The following is a 25842-nucleotide window of genomic DNA, read 5'->3' on the forward strand; positions in this document are numbered from 1 at the left end:
TTCCCAGGGGACATCTTCTCTTGGGGTCATCCTGCCCACCTCCTGCCCACCTCGGAGTCCTGCCTCTCTCTCTGGCTTGGAGAGCAAATCTGGGGCACTTGCCAGGGGGGAGGTGGGGACAGCTAGGCCGAGAGACTTCACGAGGCAGGCTCAAGTTTATCCACCAGTGCCCGGGGAGGCTGGCGTCTGACCCACTTTGAGGGGAACACAGAGACAGAGTGGTGTCTGCTTTGAATACACAAGCAGAGGGGAGGGAGCCTGTGGGTCCTAGACAGCCAGACCCAGTGAGGCAGTGCTCCGGAGCAGCCTTTATTAGAAAGAATCAGTTTTTTAATCACGCCGGTCGGGACGCCCTGAGCTGAGCCAGCTGTTCATGTGTGAGGCGTCTGCAGGCATCTGCCGGGGCTTGGCTGGAAACAGGGCTGAGTAACAAGGCTCCTCCCGGCCTGAGCTCCCACCGGGCAGCCGGCAGGAATCCCAGGTGGGAGCAGCCGTGGGCACCGTTTCCCTGCTCGAGGCTCTGGGCCTGTGGGTGGTGTCCTGGCCACTGACTGCGGACAGATCTGGCGCTCCTGCCCCACGGGCTGGGCCTGCTTCTCAATTCTCAGGCTCTGAGCTTCGTCAAGAGTGATGGGTTAGAGGCTGGGGGGAGGGGTTTCCCTCCTGGTGCACATGTGGACCGTGGTTGGCAAGTGGCCAGGGGAGGCTGTGCAGGTCCCAGGATGGACACCGGGCCCTGCAGCTTTCTAGACGTGGTGGGGGTCCTGTCTTTATCTCATGGCCACCTCCAGGGAGGACCCGAGAGGCCACTCAGGATGACAAGGAGGGTGATGTCCCTTGCTGCTCACGTCTGGATGCTGTCCGGGTGCTGGGCATGTTCCACACAGCCCCAGTGAGGGGAGTCCTCGCTGCTGAGGTGCAGACAAGGGGCCTGGCTGAGGAGCTTGGTCTGTCCCTGCCCACTGGGAGTGGCCACTGATCCATGTGGGAGGGAACAGGTGAGGAGGTGTGGTGTGACCCGGGGTAGGTGTGACAATGGGTACAAACCGGCCGCCAGAACCAAGGCTGCGCTCAGCCCGTCTGGGAGCTGACCGGACCACAGGGCCTGGCCAGGAGCCCTGCGGAGGCCAGAACCGCCGTGGCACCTGCTGGGGACAGCAAAACCAACCTGAGCCTCCTGGCATAGGGCGTGTACCTGCAGTCCAGGTACCCCAAACTGCCCAGCCTGGGCTCTCAGAACTCACAGGGGAGCAGAAGAAACAGAGCCCAACACTTTCCCTGGGAAATGAGCTCTGTGCAATGGCCGTTTAACCCTTTCAATCCTACTCGGGCAGCGGAACTGGGGGAGCGCCAAGCAGAGCTGAGCGTGAGCACTGGGAGGAGCTGATCCGAAGGCCCCCGGCGCTGCTCAGGGCCCGCACTCTCCCCCGGCCTTGTTTCAACAGATGGCAGAACCAATTCCTAATTAGGCACAAGAAAGTTTCCGGCTCAGCACATTTATTTATGATTTTCCGGTCCCTTTGGCGCTCATTCTCCCCCTCTGTCTTCCTGGAGCCCAAGCTGGTTTATTGCCACCCTGGAAACGCTTGGCCTGAAGCTGGGAGAGGGAGGGTCGTGTGGGGGCCCGGGGCGGCCACACAGCTGCCTTCCGAGCAAGAGGACAAGGCAGCTTGCTGCATTCTGGCAATCTGGCAGAGAGCTCGGGGGACGAGGGGGCGTCTGAGATCACTGCTCTTGGGGTAGTTCTAGAAAACTGCCTGGGTAGCTGGGCATGCAGGAAAGGCAGAGCCCCCCCAGGATCCAGCCCCACATCCAGGCCAGCTCTGGGTGGGGCCCCAGGGACTCTGGCTCTCCCCGGCCAAGGGAGAGGCCAGGAAAGCACCTGCATCTGACCTAGGACCGCCCAGGAGGCCTCCTTCCCTGGGTCTCTTCACCAGGGCTGTGTTTCTCTGCCCGAGAGGGCATCACAGGGAGGTCTGCGTCAGAGAACCGAGCAGCCGGTGCTGTCACCACGACAGTGCCCCAGGAAGGGGTCACTGAGAGGCTGGGGACGTCTCGTTATCTCTGGAGTCAAAGGGAGAGAGCAGGTAGACAACCAAGGACAGCAATGTCACCACCGGAAGACAAACTTAGACTCCCTCAAGGCCTCGTCACCTGGGCCTGCAGCACCGCAGGGCTGCCTCCAGGGCGCCAGGGGCCTCACAGCACCCAGGGCACCCAGGGCACCCAGGGCTGAGCCTGGCGGGGCCTCTTCACAGGAGAGGTGGGAAGAAGGAGCTGCAGGTGACGGCCCCACTGCGCCAGGGGCTAATGGTGGTGCCTGCTGTGCTCTGGGAGGAAGAATCCGATAGGGAGGAGGGAGTGCAAAACTCAGGAGCAGCTGGGCAGGCCCTGCCGTCCAGGAAACAGCTGGAGATATCCTAAAGCAGCTGAGCCTAGTCTGTCCCTAACCCTAGCCCCAACCTTAACCCTAACCCTAATGTCTGCCCTAGCCCTAGCCAAAGCCCTTGCCAAGCCCTAGCCCTAACAGGCTGCTGCAAGCTGCTGTCAGAGGCCCGGGCCCTGCAGCCCCAGAGGAGGCTGCTGCCCTGCCCCAAGCCTGCGGTGCATCTGGGATCTTTATTTACTGCCAGTCACCTCCTCTCCTCTTAGAGAGTGTGCTGCTGCCCAGGTGCAGAGGGGAATCCGTCACGCTACGCAGGCACGGGGGCTGCAGGGGCTACTGCCCGGCGGCCGTCCCTCCCGGGCTGACTCGGAAACCCATCACGTAGGCTAAGCATGGGTGACCCCTCCGGCCAGCCCTGTTCTGTCCCTGTCCTCCGGGGCCAGTGCTTCCCACCACTGACAAGGCACGTCACAGATGGCCACCTGGGAGCTGGGCTGGGGCCGGACTTGCAGGGCCCGACGGGAGCTGGGCCACAGACTGGCTGCACTGAAAACGGGGGCACGCCAGGTGAAGAGGGCAGGACGCACTCCGTGGGGCCTCCCAAATGCCTCGGAACTGATCTGTGTCCTGTTTTTGTCTCCTTGCGGGGACAGACCACGAGTGGGAAGAAGGCGGCTGGTGAGCGCAGCTCAAGACGGGGGAAGTCCCAGCACCGACATGAGCAGCAGCAGCTTCAGCCACCCTGTGCTCCCCAGGCCCCAGACTGCCCTGCTCCTCGTGCTACAGAGGCTGTTCCTACAGGAGCTGCTGGACAGGGCCGCCTGACCACTGCTCTCTCCCAGATAAAGACGCCAGGACGCCCGGGCGACGCCTCCTGATACTGGGATCTGTAACCCTGAGCTGGGAAACCGCGGGGCTACAGACACCAGAACTGCCAGCAATCTCCGGGACTAGAAGCTGCCCTCAGCGCACCCCGATCTGTGCCGACCTGGGTAGGAAGCAGGAGCCAGGTGCAGCGCAGGGGCCTGCTGGGGGGAGGGACAAACACACTGAAAGGGGGGGCTGGGTCCATGAAAATGTACCAGCATTAAGGTGGACCACAAACTGGAGGAAGAACAAGGAGGCTGGGGGCGGGGCCAGGAAGGCGGAGCCTCTGTGAGGCAGGTGAGCTCCCAGGAGGCACCCTTGGCTCGGGAGGACTTGCTGAGCTCAGTCCCCTCCAACAGCCTTCCCTGTTCTCAGACGTGAAACCAGCACCCAGGTGACACACACCCAGAGCACGCGCTGGCCCACGGGGTGGCAGGAAGCCCCCACCCTCAGCCTCTGTCCAGGTAGACCAGCAGCTGGTCCCGTCCCTGGAGCAGCTGGTGAGCAGTGTGGCGGAAGTAAACAAGCTCCCTACTGCCCATCTTTAAGGGAGAGACCCCCAAATTCTAGCTGAGGACAACGGCAGGCTTGCTCAGCTGGGTGTCAGGTGGTCAGAAGCCACTGTGGGTGGGGCATCTTTTCACGCTCTGGTGGCTGATGGGGTGGCACAGAATGGCTGCCCCCACATGCCTGGTGTTATGATTGTGCCACACGGCACAGCCATGAGAACAGAGCGGTGCCACTCCAGTGTGCCTCCCACAGGGGCACTGCCCAACCCGGGGCTGTGGGTCAGAGAGATCCTCTGGCAGCCTGCAGGCACGCAGGGGTCCAGCACAGTGGTGTGGAAAGGGGCTGGCCCTGGGACCCGCAGTCCCAGCAGGCCAAGTTCCGTAAGTTCCATCTACACAGGTGACAGTGAGAAAGTCACATATGGGGGGGGGGGTACTAAATCCGGCCACCTGTAGGAGGCAGGCAGAGTCCCTGCCTCCCCCCTGTCTACTGGAAAGGCAGAGGACGGACCTGGGTCAGGAGGAGCCGCCAGCCTCTCAGGGGAGGTGGAGGAAGGCCGAGGGGAGGGCAGGGAGGGGGGAGCTTGGCACTCACCGACCCATCGCATCAGGGAGGTCAGGAGCTGCAGGTACTTGGTCTTCTGGACGTCAAAGAAGGTGAAGGGTCCGAGGAAGACGGTGAAGGCAGCCTGGTGATGAGAACAAGAGTGAGGGGGGCACTGGGGCCGCGTGCAGCGGCTCTCGGCCTGCGGGCAGTCTCCGGCTCACACAGTCTCTGCCGCAGTGAAGGCCCAGCCCTAACTCAAGGGTGCACCTGGGCCGCGGGGGCTCCCCGGGGTCCCCCAGCTGGGGTGGGTGCCAAGGGCTGGGGTGGAAGAGGAGCCCCAGAGCCCTGCCTGTTGGCTGCTGCTCCCACTCCCGACTCCGCTGTGCCTCTCCAGCAGGGCCCGGCAGCACCCTAGGGACAGCATCCACTCCACTCTGCTCTCCCCAGCCAGAACGGACCCAGCGCTGTGCCCAGCACTGAGCTGGCTGTGCGCACGGGAGAGCTGGGAAGTGAAGCGAGCACGGAGGGAAAGCAGCAGACCTGGCCCTGGCCCTCCGATTCCCAATGAGGACGCAGAAACTCCGACAAGACAGCCCAGGACAGGACCCCCCCCCCCGGGGGGGGGCTCAGAGGAGGGCACAGGGTATCACCCCCCAGCCACGCTTGTGGCTTAAAGAGACAGAGAGGGGTCGGCACTGTGGCTTAGCGGGTAAAGCCACCTCCTGCAGTGCTGGCATCCCATATAGGTGCCAGTTCGCGTCCCGGCTGCTCCACTTCCGATCCAGCTCCCTGCTATGGCCTGGGAAAGCAGTGGAAGATGGCCCAAGTCCTTGCCCCTGCACCTGTGTGGGAGACCTGGGTGGGGGGAAGCTCCTGGCTCCTGGCTTTGGATCGGCTCAGCTCCGGCCATTGCGGCCATCTGGAGAGTAAACCAGAGGAATGGAAGACCTCTCTCTCTTTCTCTCTCTGCCTCTGCCTCTCTGTAACTCTGCCTTTCAAATAAATAAATCTTAGAGAAAGAAAGAGAGAGAGAGAGAGAGAGAGAGAGAGAGAGAGAGAGAGAGAGAGACAGAGACAGGGGACCAGAGCCAATGGATTCAGGGCAGATACCTCAGAGAGATATCTGGGACTAGGAAGAGAGTGGCCACTCCTGGGGAAATCGGGAGTGAGAGTCTGGAGTGGGGGTGGGAGCTGGTCAGAGAAGTGGGGGCTGTGGTAGGATCCCCTCAGCCCTCTCCCCTTGGAGAACAGGGCAAGTGGGTGTTCACTTGGAACCAATGTCAAACCCTGTCTCAGGAAACGGGTCTGGGCCAGCTGAGCCCTTGCTGCCGAGGGGCTGGGGAAGGGCACAGAGGAGTCAGAAGCCGCTCGCTGGAGGTGAGATGATGGCACCGTTTCCAATCTGCTGCTCGGAAGCCACTCGGAGAATTAGACCTTATTAACATTTACACTGTGCCATTTTATCACGTTAATGCTAATGACGCCCGCCAGAGACGCAGCAGCCGGCGCGAAGCCTGAGCGACGCGGGGAGCGGGGCTCTGGCCCTGTGACTCGGGTGAGTGTCACAGCTGCCCAGCCGGGCCGTGACAGGCAGGCAGGCGGCAGCTCCGCAGAGGGGGCGCTGAGCCTGCACCGCCCCCGCCCCCGCCCCATCCGCTATGACCTCTTATCCAAGTCCATTATCGCTGTGAGGACAAATGACAGAGGACTCAAGTGCCGCTTAAGGAGACGTCTCTAATTAGCTGGGGCGGCGAAGGCGCCTGGCAGTCACCAGGCTCGGAGGTTCCGGAAAGGAGTCCTGGCTGTCCCCAGGCCAGAACGGGCCCTGCCTCTGTTCAGGAGACAGGGCACGGATGTGCTTGGGTTGGGGAGGGCGGGGAGGGCAGAGACCCTCCTGGCCACGGAGGGCGGCTATGGACGCAGCACTGCACGCACAAGCACAGGTCTTGCGTGTGTCTCTGTGGCACCATCAGGAAGCCACCCAGGAAGATCACCACTCCAGACATCCCACGGGTGACTTTCTCTGGAAGGATGGCGAGGGAGATGGCAGGTGTGCGAACAAATGCAAAGCCACTTGTCACGAAAGCTTCCCAAACACCACGGCCTGTGGGAAACCAGACTTGGGCCATGCCTGCCTGTGTTGGGTGGTTCACCTCTGACCCCTGATGCCTCCAGCTAAAGACATGGACTCCAGCTGTGGGTGCTGGAGAACTTTGTGGGGGCGGGCTCATGTGGGAGGTCAGAGTTCATCTTCGGAGCCTAAAGGTTTCTGGAAGGTTCCATTACTTAAAGGACAGGCAGATAATTCTGCTGCTGTAGCGCCTGGGTCCTGTCCTCCGGTCCGTTCTGACACTGAGCAAGTATCTTCATCTTGGGACACTTGAGGCCTCATACTGTAAACCCCTGGGGGTGGAATCCCAGCCCTTTGAGGGAGCCCCCCATGTAGAGGAAAAAAGGTGGAGTAAGAAGTATGAGATGAGGGTCAGTATTGTGTTGCAGTGAGTTAAGGTGTTGCTTGCGACCCCAGCATCCCAAGTCGGAGTGCCAGTTCGAGTCCCGGCTACCCCACTTCCCTTCCAGCTCCCTGCTAATGCAGCTGGGAGAGCAGTGGAAGATGGCGCACGTGCTTGGGCCACTGCCATCCATGTGGGAGACCAGGATGGAGTTCTGGGCTCCTCGCTTTGGCCTGGCCTAGTCCTGGCTGTTGCAGCCACCTTGTCTCTGTCATTCTGCATTTCAAATAAATAAATAAATCTTAAGTGAATGAATATATATGAAGGATATGCGAGGTGCCAGGCAAGTGTCAGGCAGTATGAATCTGTAGCCCTCCAACCGAGGGTCCGTAGCAGCCCAGCGTTCTTGTACCTGGTCCTGGGGACGGCAGGTCTGTCCTAAGGGTGGGGACCGGCAGTGAAGGGCTTTTGGAAGATGCGGCCCAAGGCCGGGTGGTGACTGGGATGTGGCTGCTTCCCCTCTGGCGCTCAGGAGTGCAGATCCGCTCACCACTCGGGAAGGCGCAGCCCGCTACGGCGAGCAGACAGGCACGGACTGCCGAACAGGAGCCAGATGAAGATGCAGACCTCGAGCTGGGGCTAATTAAGGAACAGGTGTCCTCTACAAATTGGCCAGAGCCAGAACTCAGCAGTTGCAGGAACAGGCGAGTGACACTGGGCTGGGGGGTGAGGGCTGGGGCGCCTGGCAGGAGCAGGAACAGCCTCCCAGAGTCCCTGTCTTTGCTCACAGCCACCCAGGCCAAGAGACAACCCAGGCTCTCTGGTCTTCCTGTGTAGCCCACGTGATGCTGTAAATCAACCGGCTCTCAACTTGATCTCTGTTCAAGGACTCCTGGCGCCCGAGTCAATGCAGGAGGCTGGGATACCAGTTGCCACAGCCAAATATGTTTCTTAAAAAATAAATAAATAAAAATGAAGGACTCTGATTCCTACTGCACTCTTGCAGCTGCTCACTGGGGGTGTCTGAGACAGACCTGAGGGTGCGGATCGGGCCGCTTGCTTCTCTCTTTTTGGGTCAGCAGTTTAGCTGTGCACCTTGCCGGAGACTTGCTGGAGCCCCGGCAGCTCACACCCACCAGGCACTGCGGACAGCGCCAGGTCTCGGCCCTTTGGGGATACTCTGGGGGCCTACAGCTCTATGGGGCTGCCTGTCTTCCACGCCCTCTATGCAAAGTGCACACCACCACTGCCACTGCACGCCTGTGCCCCACTCTAGCGACCTCTGGTTCCTTCCTTCTCTCTGTATTGTTTCTGTGGCTGCTGTGACAGATGGCCAGCTGCCATCACACACCAGAGCCTCGCCCTCTCCCAGGCCAGGAGCCCTAGGCATGGCCGGGCAAGGCTCCTGACAGCGCTCGGCAGTCCCCCCGCCCCCACAGGATGGAGCCGCAGCCTGCACACACGTGGATGGGCTGGCAGTGAGGAGCCGAGGTTCACCAGCCTTGGCCAGGGAGTAGGACAGTTCCTGACCCTCGTCCCTGTGAGTGCAGACACAGGAAGGACGCTGCTCTCCAGAACCAGGGACGGGAAGATTCAGGGAAGGTATCTGGCAGCCTCCTAGGGGCTGGGTGGGCAGAGCTCAGAGACTGGCCGGACTGGGTGTGGCCTTGCTCACGCCAGCTTGAGGAGGCATCTGGGTAGCAGAGGAGCCTCTGTCCTCCTGGAGCGATCTGGAGCTGGCCACTCAGTGGTCCAGCCATGGAGCGGGACAATCAGTGCCATCGACTTTGGAGAGCGGGTCTTTGAGTCAAGAGTTCTCGACCGGGACCTGCTGGGGTGAGCTCTGCTCACCACTGGTCTCCCCCTCTCCCTGTTCCAACCCCATAACACACAGAACTCGCAGGAGAAAGGCTCCCACTCAGCTTGGTCCCGTTCCATCCACAGGACGGGCCCAGGGTCAGCAACGCACCACGCCCCTTGTTTAACCGTAGGAAATGTGGGTGCGTTGAGGGCATCAGCATCGGCGCCCAGGGAAGCAGCTGCCACCTGCTGCCCCGGGTTCAGGTTTCTCTGCAGACCGAAAAACTGAAATTCTAACATTTGGTCAATCCCAAATGAAGCACCTCAGTCCCAGAGTGCACAGTCTCTGGGCCCCGCCCCTGCCCCTGCGCTCATCGCAGCATCTCAACGGCACGGTCTTCCTGGCCGCTGGTCCCACCTACTGCCCTCCCCCCACCCAAGTTCCACTATGTTCTCATGTCTGTCCTTGAGGTCTCTGGGCAGGTAACGCTGCCCTCTTCCTGGTGACACCGAGGGACTGGAGAGGTTCGGGGACGGGGTAAGAATGTGGCAGAGGGAGAACTAACACCTCCCGACTCCACGCTCTTCATCAACGCCCGCTCAGGCTGTCCTCTCCAACTTCCCAACCCCACCCCACGCTCACTCTCTTATTCCCGCCTCCGCCCTCCGGATTCCTGCAGCTGGTGAAGGGCTCCCTCTGCCTTCCTTGGTCCAGCCACCTTCAAGCGTGCTCGGGCGCCAGCCTCCTCTGCAGTTGCTTCAGTCCCCCCGGGGGCTCTGCACACGGCCGGTGCCCGTGATGCTGTCCTGGCAGGTTCCTCTTCCATGGCTTGGCTGTGTGTCCCCGGCACCCTGTCTGTCCTAGCACCTGGGAAGGGCCTCGCACACACAGGACACTAACTATTTGTAGAGTGCGCTGACTTTGGTGCAGGAAGTGCCTTTGTAGGCAGGTGTCCCTGTGGAGCGGGGGAGGGGGCCATGGTCTTGCTGACCCTCAGACTTCTGGGTAGCACCTGAGCTGGCAAAGCCGACAGCATCAGGTATGCGAGAGTGCGCTGGCTCTGCCTGGAACCACTTCACTCTTTCGGGGAGAAAGGGGGCTCTTCCGCAAACAGCTATGGAATCCACCTGCTTTGACTTGGGAGGAGCAAACCCAAGCAAAACAGCAAGCTCTGAGCTCACGGGCTGGTTTCAGGGAGACAAAGATCCACCCCCGATGGAGGGGAAACAGTGTCTGAGACGGGCCTGGGGCTCTGGACTCCCTCCATGGGCAGCGTCTTCCAGGACCCCTGCCAAGGAGGGGATGGGCCTCAGTGGGCCCTGACGACTCTGGATCTGCCTGGCCCCCAGGTAAAGCGAGGAGCCCAGAGGTCTGAGAAGGGGCGCTTCCCCTGCCTGCTTTCTGGACACAGTGGGTTCGCATACTGGCCTCCCTCCAGTTCTTTTCTGACAAAGCACGGGTAAAATTCCTGACCCTGCTCATCTTTGTCTTCTCTCCTGCTGGGCATGCCGGCAGGGACTGCAGCTGCCCATCAGAACATGAACTGTGATGGAGTTCTGTAACACAGTTCCAGCCTGCTCCCCACTGAAAAGAGGCAGGAGAGAGGGTCCCGTTGGAGAAGGACGACAGGAGAGCCTGAAGGGCTGGCGTGACGGCCACAGCACAAACGTGCTGGGAGGTCCCTGCACAGCGCACGCCAGGAGTGACCCCGGTCACCTCTGCCCCAGGTGACGGTGGGAAGGCATGCTAAGGAGGCACGCCAGCCTGACTCAGCCAGGGCGCGGTCCCTCCCTCCTGCCTCCAGACCCAGACCTGCACAAAGGGGTAGTGTCCATGGGGCCCAGGAGGGCCAGCAGTGGCCAGGGCAACACAAAGGCAGTGTTTACCTGCTGTTCCCTCCTTCCCAGAAGTGAGAGAAGGCGCTGGAGGAGGGGAACGCCACGCCCTGCTGGGTGCAGTGAGCCCCAGCTTATGGGCTGCTCAGGGCCTGCTCACTTAGCACCCTCCAGGGACAAAGGGCTTCTGTTCGGCTTTGGCTCCCACACTACAGTGAGACCGAGTCACCAAATGTTAAGATTCGGGCATCTTTCTCCTCCGCACTCCACCTGCCAGCTCCCAGGGCCTCCATGTAAAACGCCGGCAGACCCACTGGGGTCTTCCCACTCCCTGGCTGGGAGGTGACTTGGTTTCCTCTGTTAATTCGCAAGGGTGACAAGGGTACCAGGCACCAGGTGACAAATCTCAGAAGGTAGAACAGGGCTGTCCCAAGCACACCGGGGTCCAGGGGCCAGTTATGGAGGCCTTGGAATGGGCGCACAGGCTGCTCAGGGGAGCGGGTCTCAGTGGAGACGGGGACACACTGACGGCACAGCTGAGTTCTCCTCACCGGTCCTGGAGGTTCTTTCAAGAGATAAAGAAACGAACCTTGAGACCACGGAGCCGCTGCCTGTGTTGGGCACCAGGGTTAAAAGTTAATTGGGGTTAATGGCGACCCAGCATGAGTTCCTCCCTGAACAGAACGAACTTCCATGGCGTCCTTGAAGTACAGTGAACGGTGCTCAAGGTTCTATTTTTATTTCTCAAGTAGCTCTGAATGCTCTGGTTTGGGAATTTATTTTCCCAACTCGAGTTACAGCATCTGGGGACTCATCCAGGGGAGGAGGCGCGTTCTGGGGCAGTTTGGGGCAGTGTAGGGGTCACAGGCTACGAGTCACATGGTAGGAGGGGCTGTGTCCTGATGAGAGCTACTGAGCTCCTAAGGCACATTGACATGGACACAGAAGGCATCCAACAGATGCTGGCCCTGGCCATCCGTCCCCAGTGAGCATCAGCACACCCCGAGCTACCATACCACACCCCTCCTCCCACCATGCCAGGCCGGGGAGCGCAGCCCAGCTGAAGCCAGGTCCAAACGGTTCTCATCAGGCCACGGTTGTCCCGGCACAAGTTCCACCATGGCCTAGCACTCTTTAGGGGAGTGCTGAGTTCTTTCCGGCCAAATATGAAACATTAGTCACCACGCAGAAGGGGCCTGCCAGGGAAGGCAGCAGGTGCCGGAAACACGTCACCAAGTGCAGCGAGCTGCCGTCCGGGTTTATTTGCCAAAGCTCTTGGAGGGGAGGCATCGCCCCCCAGGAGCCCGTGTGAGTTCTGCACCAAGGACAGTGCTTTCACGGGACACTGGGGAAGGGGCTTTCAGGAAACAGCTGCCCCAGGCAGGAGACCAGCCATCCTGCAGGGGAGGGGCCGACCCAGAGGACGGGAAGGAGTCCAGCTATGGGGCTACAGACACCAACCCAGCAGCGACAGCACCGTGGACGTGGCTGGATGGCCTCCGGCAGCGGCTCAGTCACTCGGAGTTGTGACTGATGTCTGCCCTACACCTGCCGGAATGCACAGCACAGAGCAAGTCGCTTACTGTACAAACTGAAAGATTCCAGGGATGACCAAAGATAAACCCGGCCATAGATGCCTGCATTATTCTCAAGAAGTGTCTGTTCCCTGTGTTGGAAGGCAACTCTCAATCTTTTTTTTTTTTTTTTTTAAGCCAGGAGCCAGGTGCTTCTCCTGGTTTCCCATGCAGGTGCAGGGCCCAAGCACTTGGGCCATCCTCCACTGCACTCCCGGGCCACAGCAGAGAGCTGGCCTGGAAGAGGGGCAACCAGGACAGAATCCGGTGTCCTGACCGGGACTAGAACCCCGTGTGCCGGCGCTGCAGGTGGAGGATTAGCCTATTGAGCCGCGGCGCTGGCCAATTCGCAATCTTGTGAGTGTCTCACCACAGCCTTGGCCAGGCCGAGCCACGCAGGCCTGCTCAGAAGAGGTGAGTAGAGAGACAACACCTGTGGTTCTCATCAAGCGCAAGTCTGTCTTCCATGGAGGAGGCCATATGAGCCCAAAGGTAAAGATCCCAGCAGTGGGCTCCAAGCAGCCAGCGGACTACAGAAGCCAGGAAAGGAACCAGCACACAGCGGCTCGACAAGCAGGTCAGGAAGAAGGGTTTGGCCTTCGCCTGGTTAACTGAGAGGGGGACCCCTAGGGCATCTGCTTGGCCCACTCAAGATAGACACAGGTGGCCTGTGAATGCACAGGGCCCGAACAAGATACCGGGGAAGATGGTACTCGACTCTGATACCAGGGAGCCTGGAAGGATGATTTCTGGGAGAAACCAAGGGAGAGAACTGGCCCATGACCTGAGCAGCACCCCCACGTCGTCAACAACTCTAGCGGCCCTAAGCCCAGATTGCCACGCCCAGGATGCAAATGTCTGTGGTCTGGGGAGGGGTCCCTTGTGGAAGGAACAGCCAAGAGCCCCCACACAAGAGCTGAGAGAGCAAGCACTCCTGGGCAGCCAGAGGGGCCATGGCAGCTGCAAGACCTGCTGCCTGGGACAAGTTCCCTGGGCTGGGAGGGGGCAGCAGGCAGCACAGCCCAGGGCCACCGGGCTATGGGCCAGTGGGACGCGGAGTCTGCCTCCTCCGAGACTGGGCCCCGTCAGCGGGAGAAAAGCAGAGGCCCCTGGGAGGCGGTTCCTGTCCTGCTCTCATCACCCCCCAGACGCTCACCTTAGCACTGCCTCCGAGCACCTGACGGCTGCGGAGCTCCGCACGCCAAAGTCCTGCTTCCCTTTTCTGCAGGCAACTGTACACTGACCCTGACCAAGGACGAACCCACATAATCCTGTCCAGACCCACCTCCCCACGCCCCGTGCTCCACACAGGCGAGATGCCGTCTCAGAACGGAGGCTGGTCACCGATCTTTATGGGGCTCTGAGAGGCAAAAGCAGAGCGTACCCCCTCCCTAGCCCCCAGACAGCAAAGAGAGGTCCGGAAACCGATCACTCTCGTCTGACCAAGCACAGGGACACGCACTGGGGGCCTGGCGGGGAGGCCACTGTCACTATGCACGCGAGGGCTCTTGCAGTCCTGGGCAGATGGCCTGACCGCACGGCTGGGAAACTGCCCACACGAAGTGTCCACCCCAGATGCACGTGGTGGCCCCAGCAGCTTTCAGAATTGGGAAAGGTCTCACACACCTGGCACAGGTGATATCCCCAACTGTGTCCGAGCCGCCAGGTGGGAGTGCTGCTGGCAGGGAGGAAGCCGTGCCCCCCGGACACTCTTCCCTACCCCAGCCCTCTCCAGGCCTACGGACACTCACCCTGGCTCAGGCCCTGCAATCCCGGGAGGTGCAGGGACAGGGGAGTGCCCAGGCAGGCAGTCCCCCCTAGGCCTCGTCCCTTCTTAAACCTTGCAGCCTGTGAACTGGTTACTGTCTCTGCCTTGGAAAAGAAGTCGAGAGGGACTAAGTAATCTACAGTCTCACAACTACTTAGGTGAGGTAGGGGGAGGAGAGCCCAGGTCACCCAAAGCCAAAGCCTGCTGCCTCCTCTCATTATGTCCTCTGGAAGGGTTGCTGGCCTCCGGGTGGGAGGGGGCTGTGCTGGCCCGATGGCGCTGGCCTGGCAGGGCTGCTGTTTCTGTCGCCGTCTCACTGGAGGACAAGCCTGTGTGGTCTCTGTCTCAGCCGAGAAGCCAGATGGTAGCTGGTGGTGGGCAGGGTTCCAAGTCTTTGATGCCAGAGCTGCAACCCGTGTGGTTTGGGGGAAAAGATAAATACTATGGAAAACCCACACCGTCACTCACCGAATGATAAGCCCCCAGGGTTTAGAGGACACTCCAGCTCCTCCCAGGTGTGACGGAGGAGATGGCATCCGGCACCCGCGTGTCCAGGTGGAAGGCGGAGAGGCCTGGTCCTGGGCTGGAGAGGGACCGAGGGTGTGTGTGTGTGTGAGGCTGTGGGACGTGGGGGAGGGGGCAGGGCTGGGGGCGCTGCCTGGAGCAGCAGACGACTGAGAAGCAGGCACCGCTTCTAACAGGTTCCTGCTCGCCACGCAGGTGCACAGAGGGGCTGCAAAGTTCAGGACTTGGGTGAGGACAGCTTCTCACTGCTCCCCTGCACCCAGCACCAGACTGGGGTGCCCTCACCCTTGCTGAGAGCAGCCATGACTAGATGATGAGCTGCACCTCTGGGAAGGGAGGGCCTGGGGCCGGTGCTGTGGCGTAGCCGGTAAAGCCACCACCTGCAGTGCCGGCATCCCACACAGGCATGGGTTCGAGACCCAGTTTTTCCATTTCTGATCCAGCTCTCTGCTATGGCTTGGGAAAACAGTGGAGGATGGCCCAAGTCCTTGGGCCCCTGCACCCACGTGGGAGACCTGGAAGAAGCTCCTGGCTCTGGATCGGCGCAGCTCTGGCCATTGTGGCCAATTGGGGAATGAACCACCAGATGGAAGACCCCCCCCCCTCTCTCTGCCTCTCCTTCTCTCTCTGTGTAACTCTTTCAAATAAATAAATGAATAAATAAATCTTTAAAAAAGAGAGAGAGAGAGAGGGGGGAGGGCCTAGCTGCACCCACCAAGCAGGCCTGAGAGCTGGGGAAGGATCTGTGCCAGTGCCTGGCTGTGTGTCCAGCGGTGGTAACTGAGGGATTATAAAAATCCAATGAATGCCATGGCAGGGATGGGGCTGGGGGAGAGGTGGCCAGAGGAGGGGCCCCAGGCTCAGTGTGGAACGAGGGGATGCTTGTTGGACTGCAGAGCAAGGCTGAGGCTCACCAAGGACCCAGAGCTGTGGCGGAGCCTGGTGGCCCTGGAGGACACAGACCAATGAGGGTGGGCAGTGGTGGAAGAAGAGAAGGCTCCAGAAGATGGCCAGGCCAGGCCCAGGAAAGAGTTTAGACAATGCCTCCTGCGAGTTTTAAGCAGGGAGACGGCAGGCAGATTTACCTACAGCCAGTCTGGAAAGACTGAAATTAAGACAATCCTCATGACCACGGGGCAATCCTGACGCTGGCAAGGCAGAAGGCCTGGGCTAACGCAGGGGCTGCAACATGGAGTGCCTGCTCTGAGAAGGGCACCCTCCCAGCACCAAGGCCATCCTGGTGTCGGGCACCCTGCACAGGGCCCTCTCTGTTCTAACCTGACGAGGTTCAGAGGGGACCTCAACCATCTGAGCCATGAGTATGGGCGGGGGGAGGGCAGCAGGGCCATTCATTCCTAGGGACAGAAGAGCAACGGCGTCATCCCTGACCCTCCTTGGGAGCCTGCGGGACAGGGCGAGGGGCCGGCGTGTACCTGACTAGGCAGGCTCTGGAGAAACCCCTAAGACAAGAAGAGAAGGAGGACCGAGGAGGGAGGCAGGGCTCCGCAGAAGGGAGGGGCAACCTGGCCGCTCCAGGGTCAGCGGCTGCCTGCCTCGTCCCAGCTCCGCTGGCGGAGGAGCGGCGCCAAGACCAGCACTTCTCCAGCACAGGCCCGTGCTTCACCGGCTCTCACCGCTTAGCTCCTGATACTGCGCCTCAAACCACCCTTGTCTCTACTTCTGCTGGATGTCGGGAAGGGAGAGGGGCTAGGAACGTGACCTCGCACACGAGAAAGCTGGGGCACGTCTGCTCGGCCACAGGCGGCCGGGGTCAGGGAGACACTGCAGGGGTCAGAACAGAGGTCAGCTCGGTCCCAGGAATGAAAGGACTTGAGAGGAACGAGTGAGTGGCAGAGGCGTGGGGCCCACTGGGCCATTGACCCCGCCCCTCGCCAACCTCACATCAAAAGCACTCACACCCCAACCACCCGATTCTGCCCGGGAGGCACTGGCTCAGTGCTCAGTGGTGGCGATGCAGGTGCCCCGCAGCTCACCTCTCCAGGCACCAGCTAGAACCCTAGCGCTTTTCATGTCTGCAGTCTGGCCCTCAATCCCCTGCCCCAGGACCACCACCAGGAGGCAGAGCCTCCACCCTCGGTCGCCTCCATTGCCTGGAATCTGCCGAGGCTCCCCAGGAGGTGCCAGGTGATCACTTGAGATGCTCTCAGCATCCTTGCCTCCTCCTTCCACACTCTCTGAACAGGAAGGGCGACGGTGATGGTGATGGGAGGGCTCTGCACCGGGGGCAGGGAAGGAGGGAGGCAAGTCAGGTGCCTGCAGCACGCAGGCCGAGCTGGCTCCACCCCTCCCCTGCTGACGTCTGACCTCCAAATAGCTGGGAACTGAGTAACCTTGGAGGCAGGGAAAGAGGGGAGGCGGCGCATCAGGCAGGCTGGTTAATGAACTCCCTAGCTGGTGGTCAGCAAGGGATGTCCTCCATGGGGGGCTGGTGGGCTGAGGAGTCTGCAGCCCCCAACGAGCAGCTTCAGAGGAAGCCAAGAGACCACCTGCTAGGGACAGGGGAGTTACCTGGTAGCCTCAGGAGCAAGGCGGCCACTAGCAAAGGGATACTGTAGAGCCCCCTTTCCTCGCCCACCCTGGAAACAGCCTGGCCCCCACCTGTTGGGAGCACATTAGGCCTCAGGGCCAGGACGTCACCTGTGGCACCAGGCTGCAGACCTGTGGACAGCCTGGGAAGGCACAGGCAGCCCTGACTGTGCCCACAGCGGTGTCCTGGGAAGCTGGGAGACCAGGTGCTGCCAAGACCCGGCCCCTGGGCAGGATTCTCGGAGGGAGGAGCATACAGAATCACCCTCAGCACTGTGTGAAAATGCAGATTTCAGGGCTCTGCAGCTATAGAACCTGCCACCTGAGGGCTGGCGTGGGGCCCAGGCAGCCTCATGCCAATGGCCAGGGACCAGACTTTGAGGACCAACTGAGGCCCCCAGACATCACCGTCTGGAGGGGTCTTCCAGAGACGGTCAGCACCCAGCGTCAAACCTTGGGCCCGTGTTTTCTTCCCATCGGGGCTTGCAAGGCATGTCTCAATTTGTGGCTGAAGGAAGTTCCGCCACGTCAAGCTAAACCTGCCCTGTGTAGCCTGCGCCCTTCCTGCTAGAGCCACACTCGTGGCCCCTGCCCTGTGACACTGCCACGATACCCGGAGATCACGTTCATCAATCAGATGCCAGGATTACTATGCACCTGCCTACTCAGCTCTGCAAAGCTCCCATGAGACCCACACCCCACATCTCCCCGCAGGCTGACAGCCTCTGGGGCCCCGGGGGCAGGTGCACGGAGAATGTGCACACTCCTAGCATTCTGGAGCCAGCTTGGGCAGGGCCAGTGCCGCTGGCTGGGACACTGTGACCTGGGGAAGCAGGGTTATTACTTTAGAGTGAGTGCTCTATTTAATTAAACAATTACTGCCAGGGCCCTGGGGCACTGTCCAGAGACACCAGCCTCTGCTTATAAACACGCAGCCCTAACAAAGCGTGCATGGCTCAGGGTGTTGCTCAGCCCCTCAAAACGGCAGGGCCACCAAGTGCTGCAGACCAGCCAGTGGGACACAAGCAGTGACACGGAGGACACAAGCAGTGACACGGAGTGGGGGAAGGAAGGCAGCTTGGCACACGCGGTGTCAGGCTGGTGAGCACAAACTATTTTGAGCCCATTTCATACTTTTCTAAAATAATGGAGAGGCTGGGGGGTTCTGCAGGATTTTTTTTTTCCCTTCACAATGAAGCAACAAAAAGGGAGGAAGGAAAGGTTCTGACATCAACAGCCAGGGCGTTTCCTTAAAGACTGTGAGTCGTTTTTAGCTCTCTGCCCAGAAACAGGGGTTTTGGCGGCACAGAGGGATGCAGAATGTGGGCTCCTAGGTTTATGGGGTCTGCCTGGAGCCCAGCTTTCCAAGGGAAAGACTGGAATTGTCCAGGCCCAAGCTCAGGGGCTTGGGAATGGAGGCACACCAGGTCTTCGTGCCCAGTTGCATTACTCGCAAACAAGGAGGGCTCAGGCTTCAAGGCCAGGGTGTGCCTGGGATCAGTGTGAAGTGTGTTTAAAAATGGTCCTGAAAAAGCACAGTGCAGAAGGTCCCCGGCAGGGAGCAGCGCTCCCCACGGAGACCTATTTGGAAGCCTCCCAAGCAAACTGGCCGGTGCACGAGCGTGGGCTGCAGGTGCACGGGCGTGGGCTGCCGGTGCACACGACAGCTCACCAAATGTGCCCGGCTCAGGGGAACATGCGGGGCGGTGGGGGGCACTCCTGGTTACTTCTCTCGGGTGGGCTGCTGGCAACGCCCTCCCCACACGCACACAGCAGGCGCTGGGCTTCTGCACCTGGATACTCGGAGACCTCCTTTTACACGAGAGCTGGGCTCCTGAAGTTCTATTTATAAACACTTAGTTTTCTCAGTACATCTTCAATGCATCGGGGAAACCAAGTACTTGAGAGAAACTTGGGGCAACTCTTTCTGCAAAGACATCATTTGGCCACAGGCAGTGACCCCTTGCGCGCCTTTTGCACATTTGGGCTTTCATTCCACGGAGTTCCTCTAGGGTGGGGGTTGGCAGCAGCCCATCTCTATTTACTTCCTGGGAGAGTTGGGAAGTGGGGGTGGGCCAGGGGCTGAGCAGCCAGGTTCTCCCTCCTGTGCATGGAGAGGCGGGCTTGCCGTGGGGAGGAGGTATGTGCTGTGCTTGTCACTCCCAGATGATGGAGATGGTGCTGGAGAAAGTGGGACGTCCCAGCAGGGCCAGAGAGAGGCTCAGCTGCCAAGGGGAGAAAGGACGGTGGGGGAAGAAACCGGTCCTTGCTGCCCATCCTCTAAGCTGAAGCATCAGGCTCCGGCCCTGGAGGGCGTGATGGATGGTGGGCTTAATGCCAGCCGACAGAACCTGTGTCCCTGAGAGCTCCATTAAAAATAAAACAACGCTGCAGGAGGCAGGGACCTGGCCGAACACCAGAGGTGTGGAGCCAGGGCAGGGGGTCACAGCGTGGCTCAGGGGATGTCACTCAGGGCTGCTCTGAAAGGTGAAGGGTCGCCTGGGACCAGGCTGGGCAGGTGCAGGGAGGACTGGGGGCTGAATCCAGGTACCAGCAGCAGTGGGGGTGGGGAGGCTCATGGGGGCCCTGGGCAGAGGCTGACCAGACAGGTGAGTGTCACAGTGAGTGACAGGTAACCTGAATCCATTTAGAGAGGGCAGGGGGTGGGGACGGAAAAGCTCACTGCACGCAAGAAGCCACTCTTGGGCCGAGAAGACAGGCAGCTCCCTGGGAGGGGAAAGAAAGGAAGAAGGAAAAACACAGGCCTGTCCCTGTGTCATTGATTTCCCTGGACAGAAGAGAGAAGCTAATCCTTCACAGCCCGTCACTCGCTGCTGGCCGTGAGCGCTCACCCCGCGCAGGGCACGCAGCGTCTGTCCAGGTAAGCGGCTCACGTGCTGTGAGGAGTGGGGAAGAAATTCCTTCTTCCAAGACCTGATCTCCTAGGATGCAGGGGGCTCCGTGCTGGTGGGGGCCAGAGGGACCCCAAGACCCAGATCCCCACCCGAGGCTCAGGATGCACTCCGTACCCCCTGAGCCACACCCTTGATGGTGGTGGGCCCAGGACTACTCCACTCCCTGCACTGTGGGGCATGTGACTGTGACAGCCATCTTGCCACGGGCCGGTGGGCAGGAGAGAAAGGCAGACCAACCCCACTTTCTGGAAGGAGGAGCTGACGAGGGCATGCCAAGGAAAAGGAAAGCAGGTGGGCCTCCGGCATTCCTGGGGAGTCCCACAGGGTCCCCCCGTTACAGAGGCACCGATGTCCCAGACCCTGTGACCAACGCCCTCCCCTTCCCCGGCACCCAGGAGCCTCCCGACTTGGGCTGCTTTGGTACAGGGCCGAGTCTGACGGGCAGGAAAGCACGCGTTGCTCACGAGCTCACGTGTTTGCTGGGTGGCAGCTTCGGTCTCCAGATGGGACGAGCCCCGTGACCCTTCCCCGGGGACACTGCGTTTCTTGCCGCGTCCCCTGGAGGGGTCACCTTTCCCAACATTGCTTAGCCGGGACCCAGGCTACAGACATCACACACAACCAAGGCAGCGCTCGCCTCTGTCCTGGTGGAGCTGCGCTCTCTCTGGGGGCACCACTGGTGTAGAAAACGTGGAAGCGTGCAGCACAGCTGGTCCCGTGAGGTCACTGCCGCTCCACACACTTGTTGCTTCCTGTTCATTTTCCCTCCTCACTGGTCCCGGAGGCCTCTAGGCCACCTCCTGCCCCAGAAGTGGTAAGAATAAATATTCAAGTGGTGGCAGCAGTGACCCACTTAGGAGCAGATGCCACAGCCCCGGGCACGAGCACAGCCGCTGAATGGACAGAGAGGGAAACATCTTGGGAAGGGGGCTCCACTCCGGCCCCTCTGGAGTAGCCAGGGAAAGTCTGCGGCACCGCCCAGGAGAGAGGGAGGCAGGCAGGACGTGCAAGCGCACACCACCCACCGGACGGACGCCCGGGCCCTCTGAAGAGGTCAGGCTCTGAGTCTGTGTGTGGCACCGGGTGCCGCCCTGTGCCAGCGGGGCAAGAGCACTGGGCTGAGAGTCGGAAGAGAGGAGCTCCCGTCTGCGTCAGCTCTGTGACCCCAGGGAAGCTGTCTCTGAGTCTGTCTGCGCCACTGTAGAATGGATGGCGCCACGTCCCGGACCCCATGGCTGGGAAGCCTGCACGGGAGATGTGAAAGTCACCGGTGACAGGCTGCTCGCACGGCAGACAGCGCTTGGTGGGGAGGAGCTGTCAGAGCCTGGCACGGCGCTGCCAGGCCGCCGCCTCGCTCCCTTCTCCAGCGCTCACAAGAAGGGTACCGTCTCCTTGAGTGGTATTGTTGGAGGAAGCCGACTGCTCTGTGGAGGGGAAGACATGCTGCTTCACTGATATGAGCTGACAGGGGCCAGTGTCGCTGCGTGGGACAGAGCTGAGACGGAATCAGAAGACACGGGCTTGGGGGAGGAGAGGAAACAGGGCCCGGATGGAGCCCTCCTGTGCTACCTGGAGCCCGAATCTCGGACTGAGCCGCTCCTCTGGGGAGAGCCTGGCAGACAGAGCTCCCCTGTGTCCCTACTTCTTCAGGGAGCCGTCTGCACAGAGTCTGGGAACAGTGCCCTTGGTGCAGGGGGTGGCGACTCCTCTGCCAGGCACTTGCATCTCTCCCCCCAGTCACCTGTGCCATGGAGGTGGAGCTCACAGCTCCTAAGTTCAAGCCAGGGTGACCTTGTGCTGTCCCAAGGCAGCCCACGAGGGGCCCCCTGCTCCACATGGCCAGTTTGTGGCCGGGTCTCCAGCCAGGATAAGCTCCGCTCTGCCATCTGTGCCCCTGGCTCTACGTGGCCGGCACCTGCTAGGTGACCCAGCGGCACCTGTCCACCTGTATGTGGCCGATGCTGCTCACTCTTCCAAGTGGCCAGGAGCTTTCAGCACTTGGGGAGTCCCCATTGTCCCCCCAGGGTTTCCCTGTGACACTCTTCAGGAGGAAGGACACCCTGGCAAATGTGGCGAAGAGAGGCTGGGAGGCTGCAGGAACGCGGAAGGGCAACAGGGCAGTGGGCAGCACCCATGGCCCCAGGGGAGAACAATGTGCTGCCCCAGCACCGTGGCTAGCACGAGTCCCAGAGAGAGCAGATTTGGGCGCAACCCGACACCTTCACCGGTGGCCTGTAGCCCCTCTGTACCGTACAGGAAGGAATGAAATGCCACAGAAGCTGAGTAGAAAGAATCCCAAATGCTTGCCAGCCTGGATTCAAGGCTGGAGCGGCTGCTGGGTCAGCCTAGAGCCCACGTGGGGCAGCAAATGAGTCACAGGACCCCCTCCCCACAGCACCCTGGCTTCCCCAGGGAAGGAGGGAGAATCTGACTCATACAGGCTGCACCGGGCATCGCAGGATGTGGATAGGGTCTCACAAGGCGTGAGGTGGGGATGAGGAATTTTCCATTTGTTAAGGTCAAGGGCTTGGGGAGGCGACTGGTGGCTGATGGTAGAGAAAGCTTTTGCGTGTGCGCGCGCGCGTGTGTGTGTGTGTGTGCGCACCCTGGAGAAATTAACATCCCGAATATCCTCCTCCTGTGTGTGCTTCTCAGATCACTTCCAGGGGGCTTTGGGAAAATAAACCACAACAGACACCTGTGTCCTTGTCCCCCAGAATGGCAGGAAGAAGTGGATGCTACTGGGCCCTTTAGATGCAAGGCCAGGTATGGGCATCGTCCCTGGGACAAAGAGGTGATGTGTGCACAGGGACAGGGATGCTCTGACCATCACCCTCCAACCTGCTTGCCGTTCTGCTGAACATTTCGGGGAACCACATGTCTGGCAGCACAATGAGAAACAGGCAGTGGTGGCAGGAGGCACAGTGGAAGCCCCTAGAAGGGACGGACAATCTTCTGAACGCCTGGGGGCCGGGGGGAAGGATGGCCCTGCTCTCTGGGATCTGCAGTGGCCCCTCAGTGGCATGCAGCTCCCTGACCTGCGTGAGGACACAGAGGGAGGCACCCCGCAGGTGGGACCTGGGAGGGAAAGATGCCGCTATCATTCGCGAGAGGGCTTAAAACTCACAGGGGAAAGCTGCACCTGCCCCCCTCCCCACCAGATGCTCTGCCCCTCCCAGCTCACCCAGGGTGTGGCGGGGCTGCCGAGTGTTGAGAGCGCAGGGGCCGAGGGCCGGGGGGCTCTGTGGTTCGTGGAGCCCTAGACCCTGGCAGGCACATGCTGAGCTGTCAGGAACTTCTGAGATGGTGCCCAGGCCTGTCTGCCTCAGCTCCTGCCAAACTAGGTAGAGGAGCAACGTAAACCAAGAGCCTTCAGTGGGAACCAAAGCCCCCCGGCGGACTGGAGTGCGGGAACAGGGGCGGCGTCAGCCCCCCGAGGACATGGGCCCCGGAGGGGCAGCCTCCGCTTCCTGTCTTGGGAGCCAGTGCCAGCGGCGCTGGTCACAGTTGGCTGAGAGAGGAGTCAGCCGGGAGAGACGGGCGCACTAATTAGTGCCCGTCCACCTTCCTGAAGGGCTCCTCTGTTGGGACAGAGAGTCACAGAGATGCAGGGAGCGAGGCGTCTGTCACTAAAGCTTCGTAGGAATGAGTGAAGGGCCAATTGAACAAGGCAATCATAACGCCTATGAATAATTTACCCGGCAAATGGCAACAGCGGACAGCCCCAGCGCTTGGTCTCTGCTTGGGGCCAGGGCGTGCCTGGCAGGGTCTGCCCGGACTGCAGCGGCCTCCCCAGCACCCACCTGAGCAGCTCTGCCTTGGAGCCTCCCGGCCGCCTGCCTCGTCACTTCCTCCTGCCCAGCCACACTACTTAGAGACCCAGACGGGCCCTCACTTAGTCATCCTTTTACCACTTTCACCCAACACAGGGAGCTGGAATGCTAAGGGACCAATGAGGCCTGAACTGTGCCACCCTGACGCTGGTATGGAGACGCCACCCTGCCCCGGGGACAGACCCCCGGCTGCAATGGAACACGTAAGAGCAGAAACACACGCCGTCACCCGGCTGTTTCAGAAACAAAGAGGAAAGGAACGGGCACCCAGGGCCCAGGGCACTTCAGTCAGTCCGTGGGGTGGGGCAGAGAAGCCAAAGGAACCCACTCAGCGGCCCTCGAGGTTAACAAATCCGGACCCGAACACCGAGCTGGCAGGGCCTGCGAGACCTCTGCCAGGACAGAGGCCAACCCTGAGAGGCTCTGCTCCCCCCAGATCAGTAAGTGGCCACGTGGCCAACTGTGTGTCACCTAGCACACCTAAATCTGTGTCAGGGCTGAGCGGGACCAGGAGCGGCGGAGAATATTAATAGATACTGCGAAAGTTCAAGGGAAACATTTCAGAGTCCTGCCTGCAAAGCGGGCAGAGATAAATAACGGCTCTCGTTTTGTCTCTCGCTGGAGGAGACCCTCCCCCACCCCCTCCCCTGCCATGGCACAAAGCAGGCAGAACGAGCCTAGAGACGCATCCCTTCTCCGATCACAGAACACGGCTGGCCCATCCTGCCCTAGCTGGAGACCCTGGCTATGGTCAGGGTCAGCTGTCAGGACTCGGTCTGGCCCGCCCAGCCAGCAGACCCAGCACCGACCCCCATGCTCTTGGGCTGGCCAGCAGCAAGGTCAAAACTCAGCAAGCCCGTGGGAGATGAGCTTTGGCTAAGTGCCCCGGAAACCCTGAGCTAAGTTTATAAGAGTTCACAGCCCCGGAGCTGGCAGGGACCCGCACGCCACCTGCCAACCACATCAACCGTTGAGGCCTGGCTGCCTCACTCTGGGGCTACAGTTTCAGTGACGCAATCCGCCAGGACATGAGGAGGTGCAGCCCCTCCTCTCTGGGGAAGGTCTTACCAGGAAGTAAGGGTAGTCTGAACAGCCTCAGCCACCCCACGCAGGCTGGGCCGCCGACGAGCAGGGCTGAGGGCACTCACCAGGTAGATGCGGTAGGCGTCCCCCCGGCGCAGGGGCCCCCAGCACTGGTCGGTGTCATTGTATTTGGTGTCGGCCTCCACGCCACAGGAGTCGTTGCCAGTGGCGCTGCTGTCGGAGAGAGCAAGGGGAGAGCGCGGGGCTCAGGGCCGCCCTCCTGGCTTGGCTAGGAGGAGGCAGGCGCCGTCCCCTCCACGGCTGCTTTAGCGCCGTGATGTGACCCCTCACAAAGCCCCTTTCACAGCGTCTTTCAGGAAGAACCCCACTGGCTCCTGTCGTACTGTTTCCCAATGACTCAAGAGCCCTTGGCAGGAATCCCAACCACCTTCCCAGCGGGGCAGGGCGGGGACAGCGGGGCAGCGCACGGCCAGCTGTGGACTGGCCCGGAGGCACGCTTCTACCCTGAGCGCTCTGCTCCCACTGGTCAAGGAAGCCCAGCACGGGGCGGGCACTCACCAGGTCACCTGCATGAGGGAGAAGGGCACTGCCGCAGCGTAGATGGCCAGGTCCCCATACAGGTAAATGATGATGCAGAAGTAGAACAAGTTGACTCCCACTGGAAGGGACAAAGCCATCAGTCAGGGAGCCCGAGACACACGTCTGCCGCCTTTGTCGGTGACTACATCTCCACCCCTCCTGTGGCTTTTGCTTCTCCAAGCCACCGGACTTTCCACAGGAGCAGAAAAATGACCCTCAAGTCTGTTTGCTGCCTTGCCTGGCGACGCTGTGATGCTGGCAGGAGACACATCGCTCGTGACTGTCACCTGACAGGGCTCGGTGAGCCTGGAGGTCGGGCAGGTAAAGCATCCAGACGAGCGTGAGGCATGGCTGGCCTGGGGGGAACCAGAGGGGCCTCCAAGCTGCGGTCAGGTGGCAGGACAGGGAGGAGAGGTGCCCGAGCCAGGAGCTGGAACCCCAGGTGTGTCGGGGCCAGGATCCCTACTGTGCAAGGATGGGGCTCTAAGCACAGCCTTCGATGGGAAGTCAGGCCCAGCTCTGCGCAGCTGAAACCAAGAGGGTCACGAGCCTTTGATTTCCTTGGGGTAGATGCTTGGTGTAGTGGGCTAAGCCTCAGCCTGCAGCACCAGCATCTATATGGTTCGAGTCCCGGCTACTCCACTTCCGATCCAGCTCTC

General features: G+C 60.8%; 1 protein-coding gene across 3 annotated transcripts in view; it reads right to left on the reverse strand.

Moving 5' to 3' along the window:
* Nucleotides 1–25842, reverse strand: part of TMEM104 (transmembrane protein 104) — a 53964-nt gene that overhangs the window by 12222 nt on the left and 15900 nt on the right. For 2 of the 3 annotated variants that reach the window (XM_062216795.1, XM_062216797.1), the window contains 3 exons: nucleotides 25163–25262; nucleotides 24709–24817; nucleotides 4358–4451 (listed from right to left, as the gene is read on the reverse strand). In XM_062216795.1, coding sequence (XP_062072779.1) covers nucleotides 4358–4451; nucleotides 24709–24817; nucleotides 25163–25262 — 303 coding nt within the window. The remainder of the gene's footprint in view (nucleotides 1–4357; nucleotides 4452–24708; nucleotides 24818–25162; nucleotides 25263–25842) is intronic. The other variant, XM_062216796.1, reaches the window with a different exon arrangement.

This window comes from Lepus europaeus, chromosome 18 (assembly GCF_033115175.1).
Source record: "Lepus europaeus isolate LE1 chromosome 18, mLepTim1.pri, whole genome shotgun sequence".
Taxonomy (NCBI): Eukaryota; Metazoa; Chordata; class Mammalia; order Lagomorpha; family Leporidae; genus Lepus; species Lepus europaeus.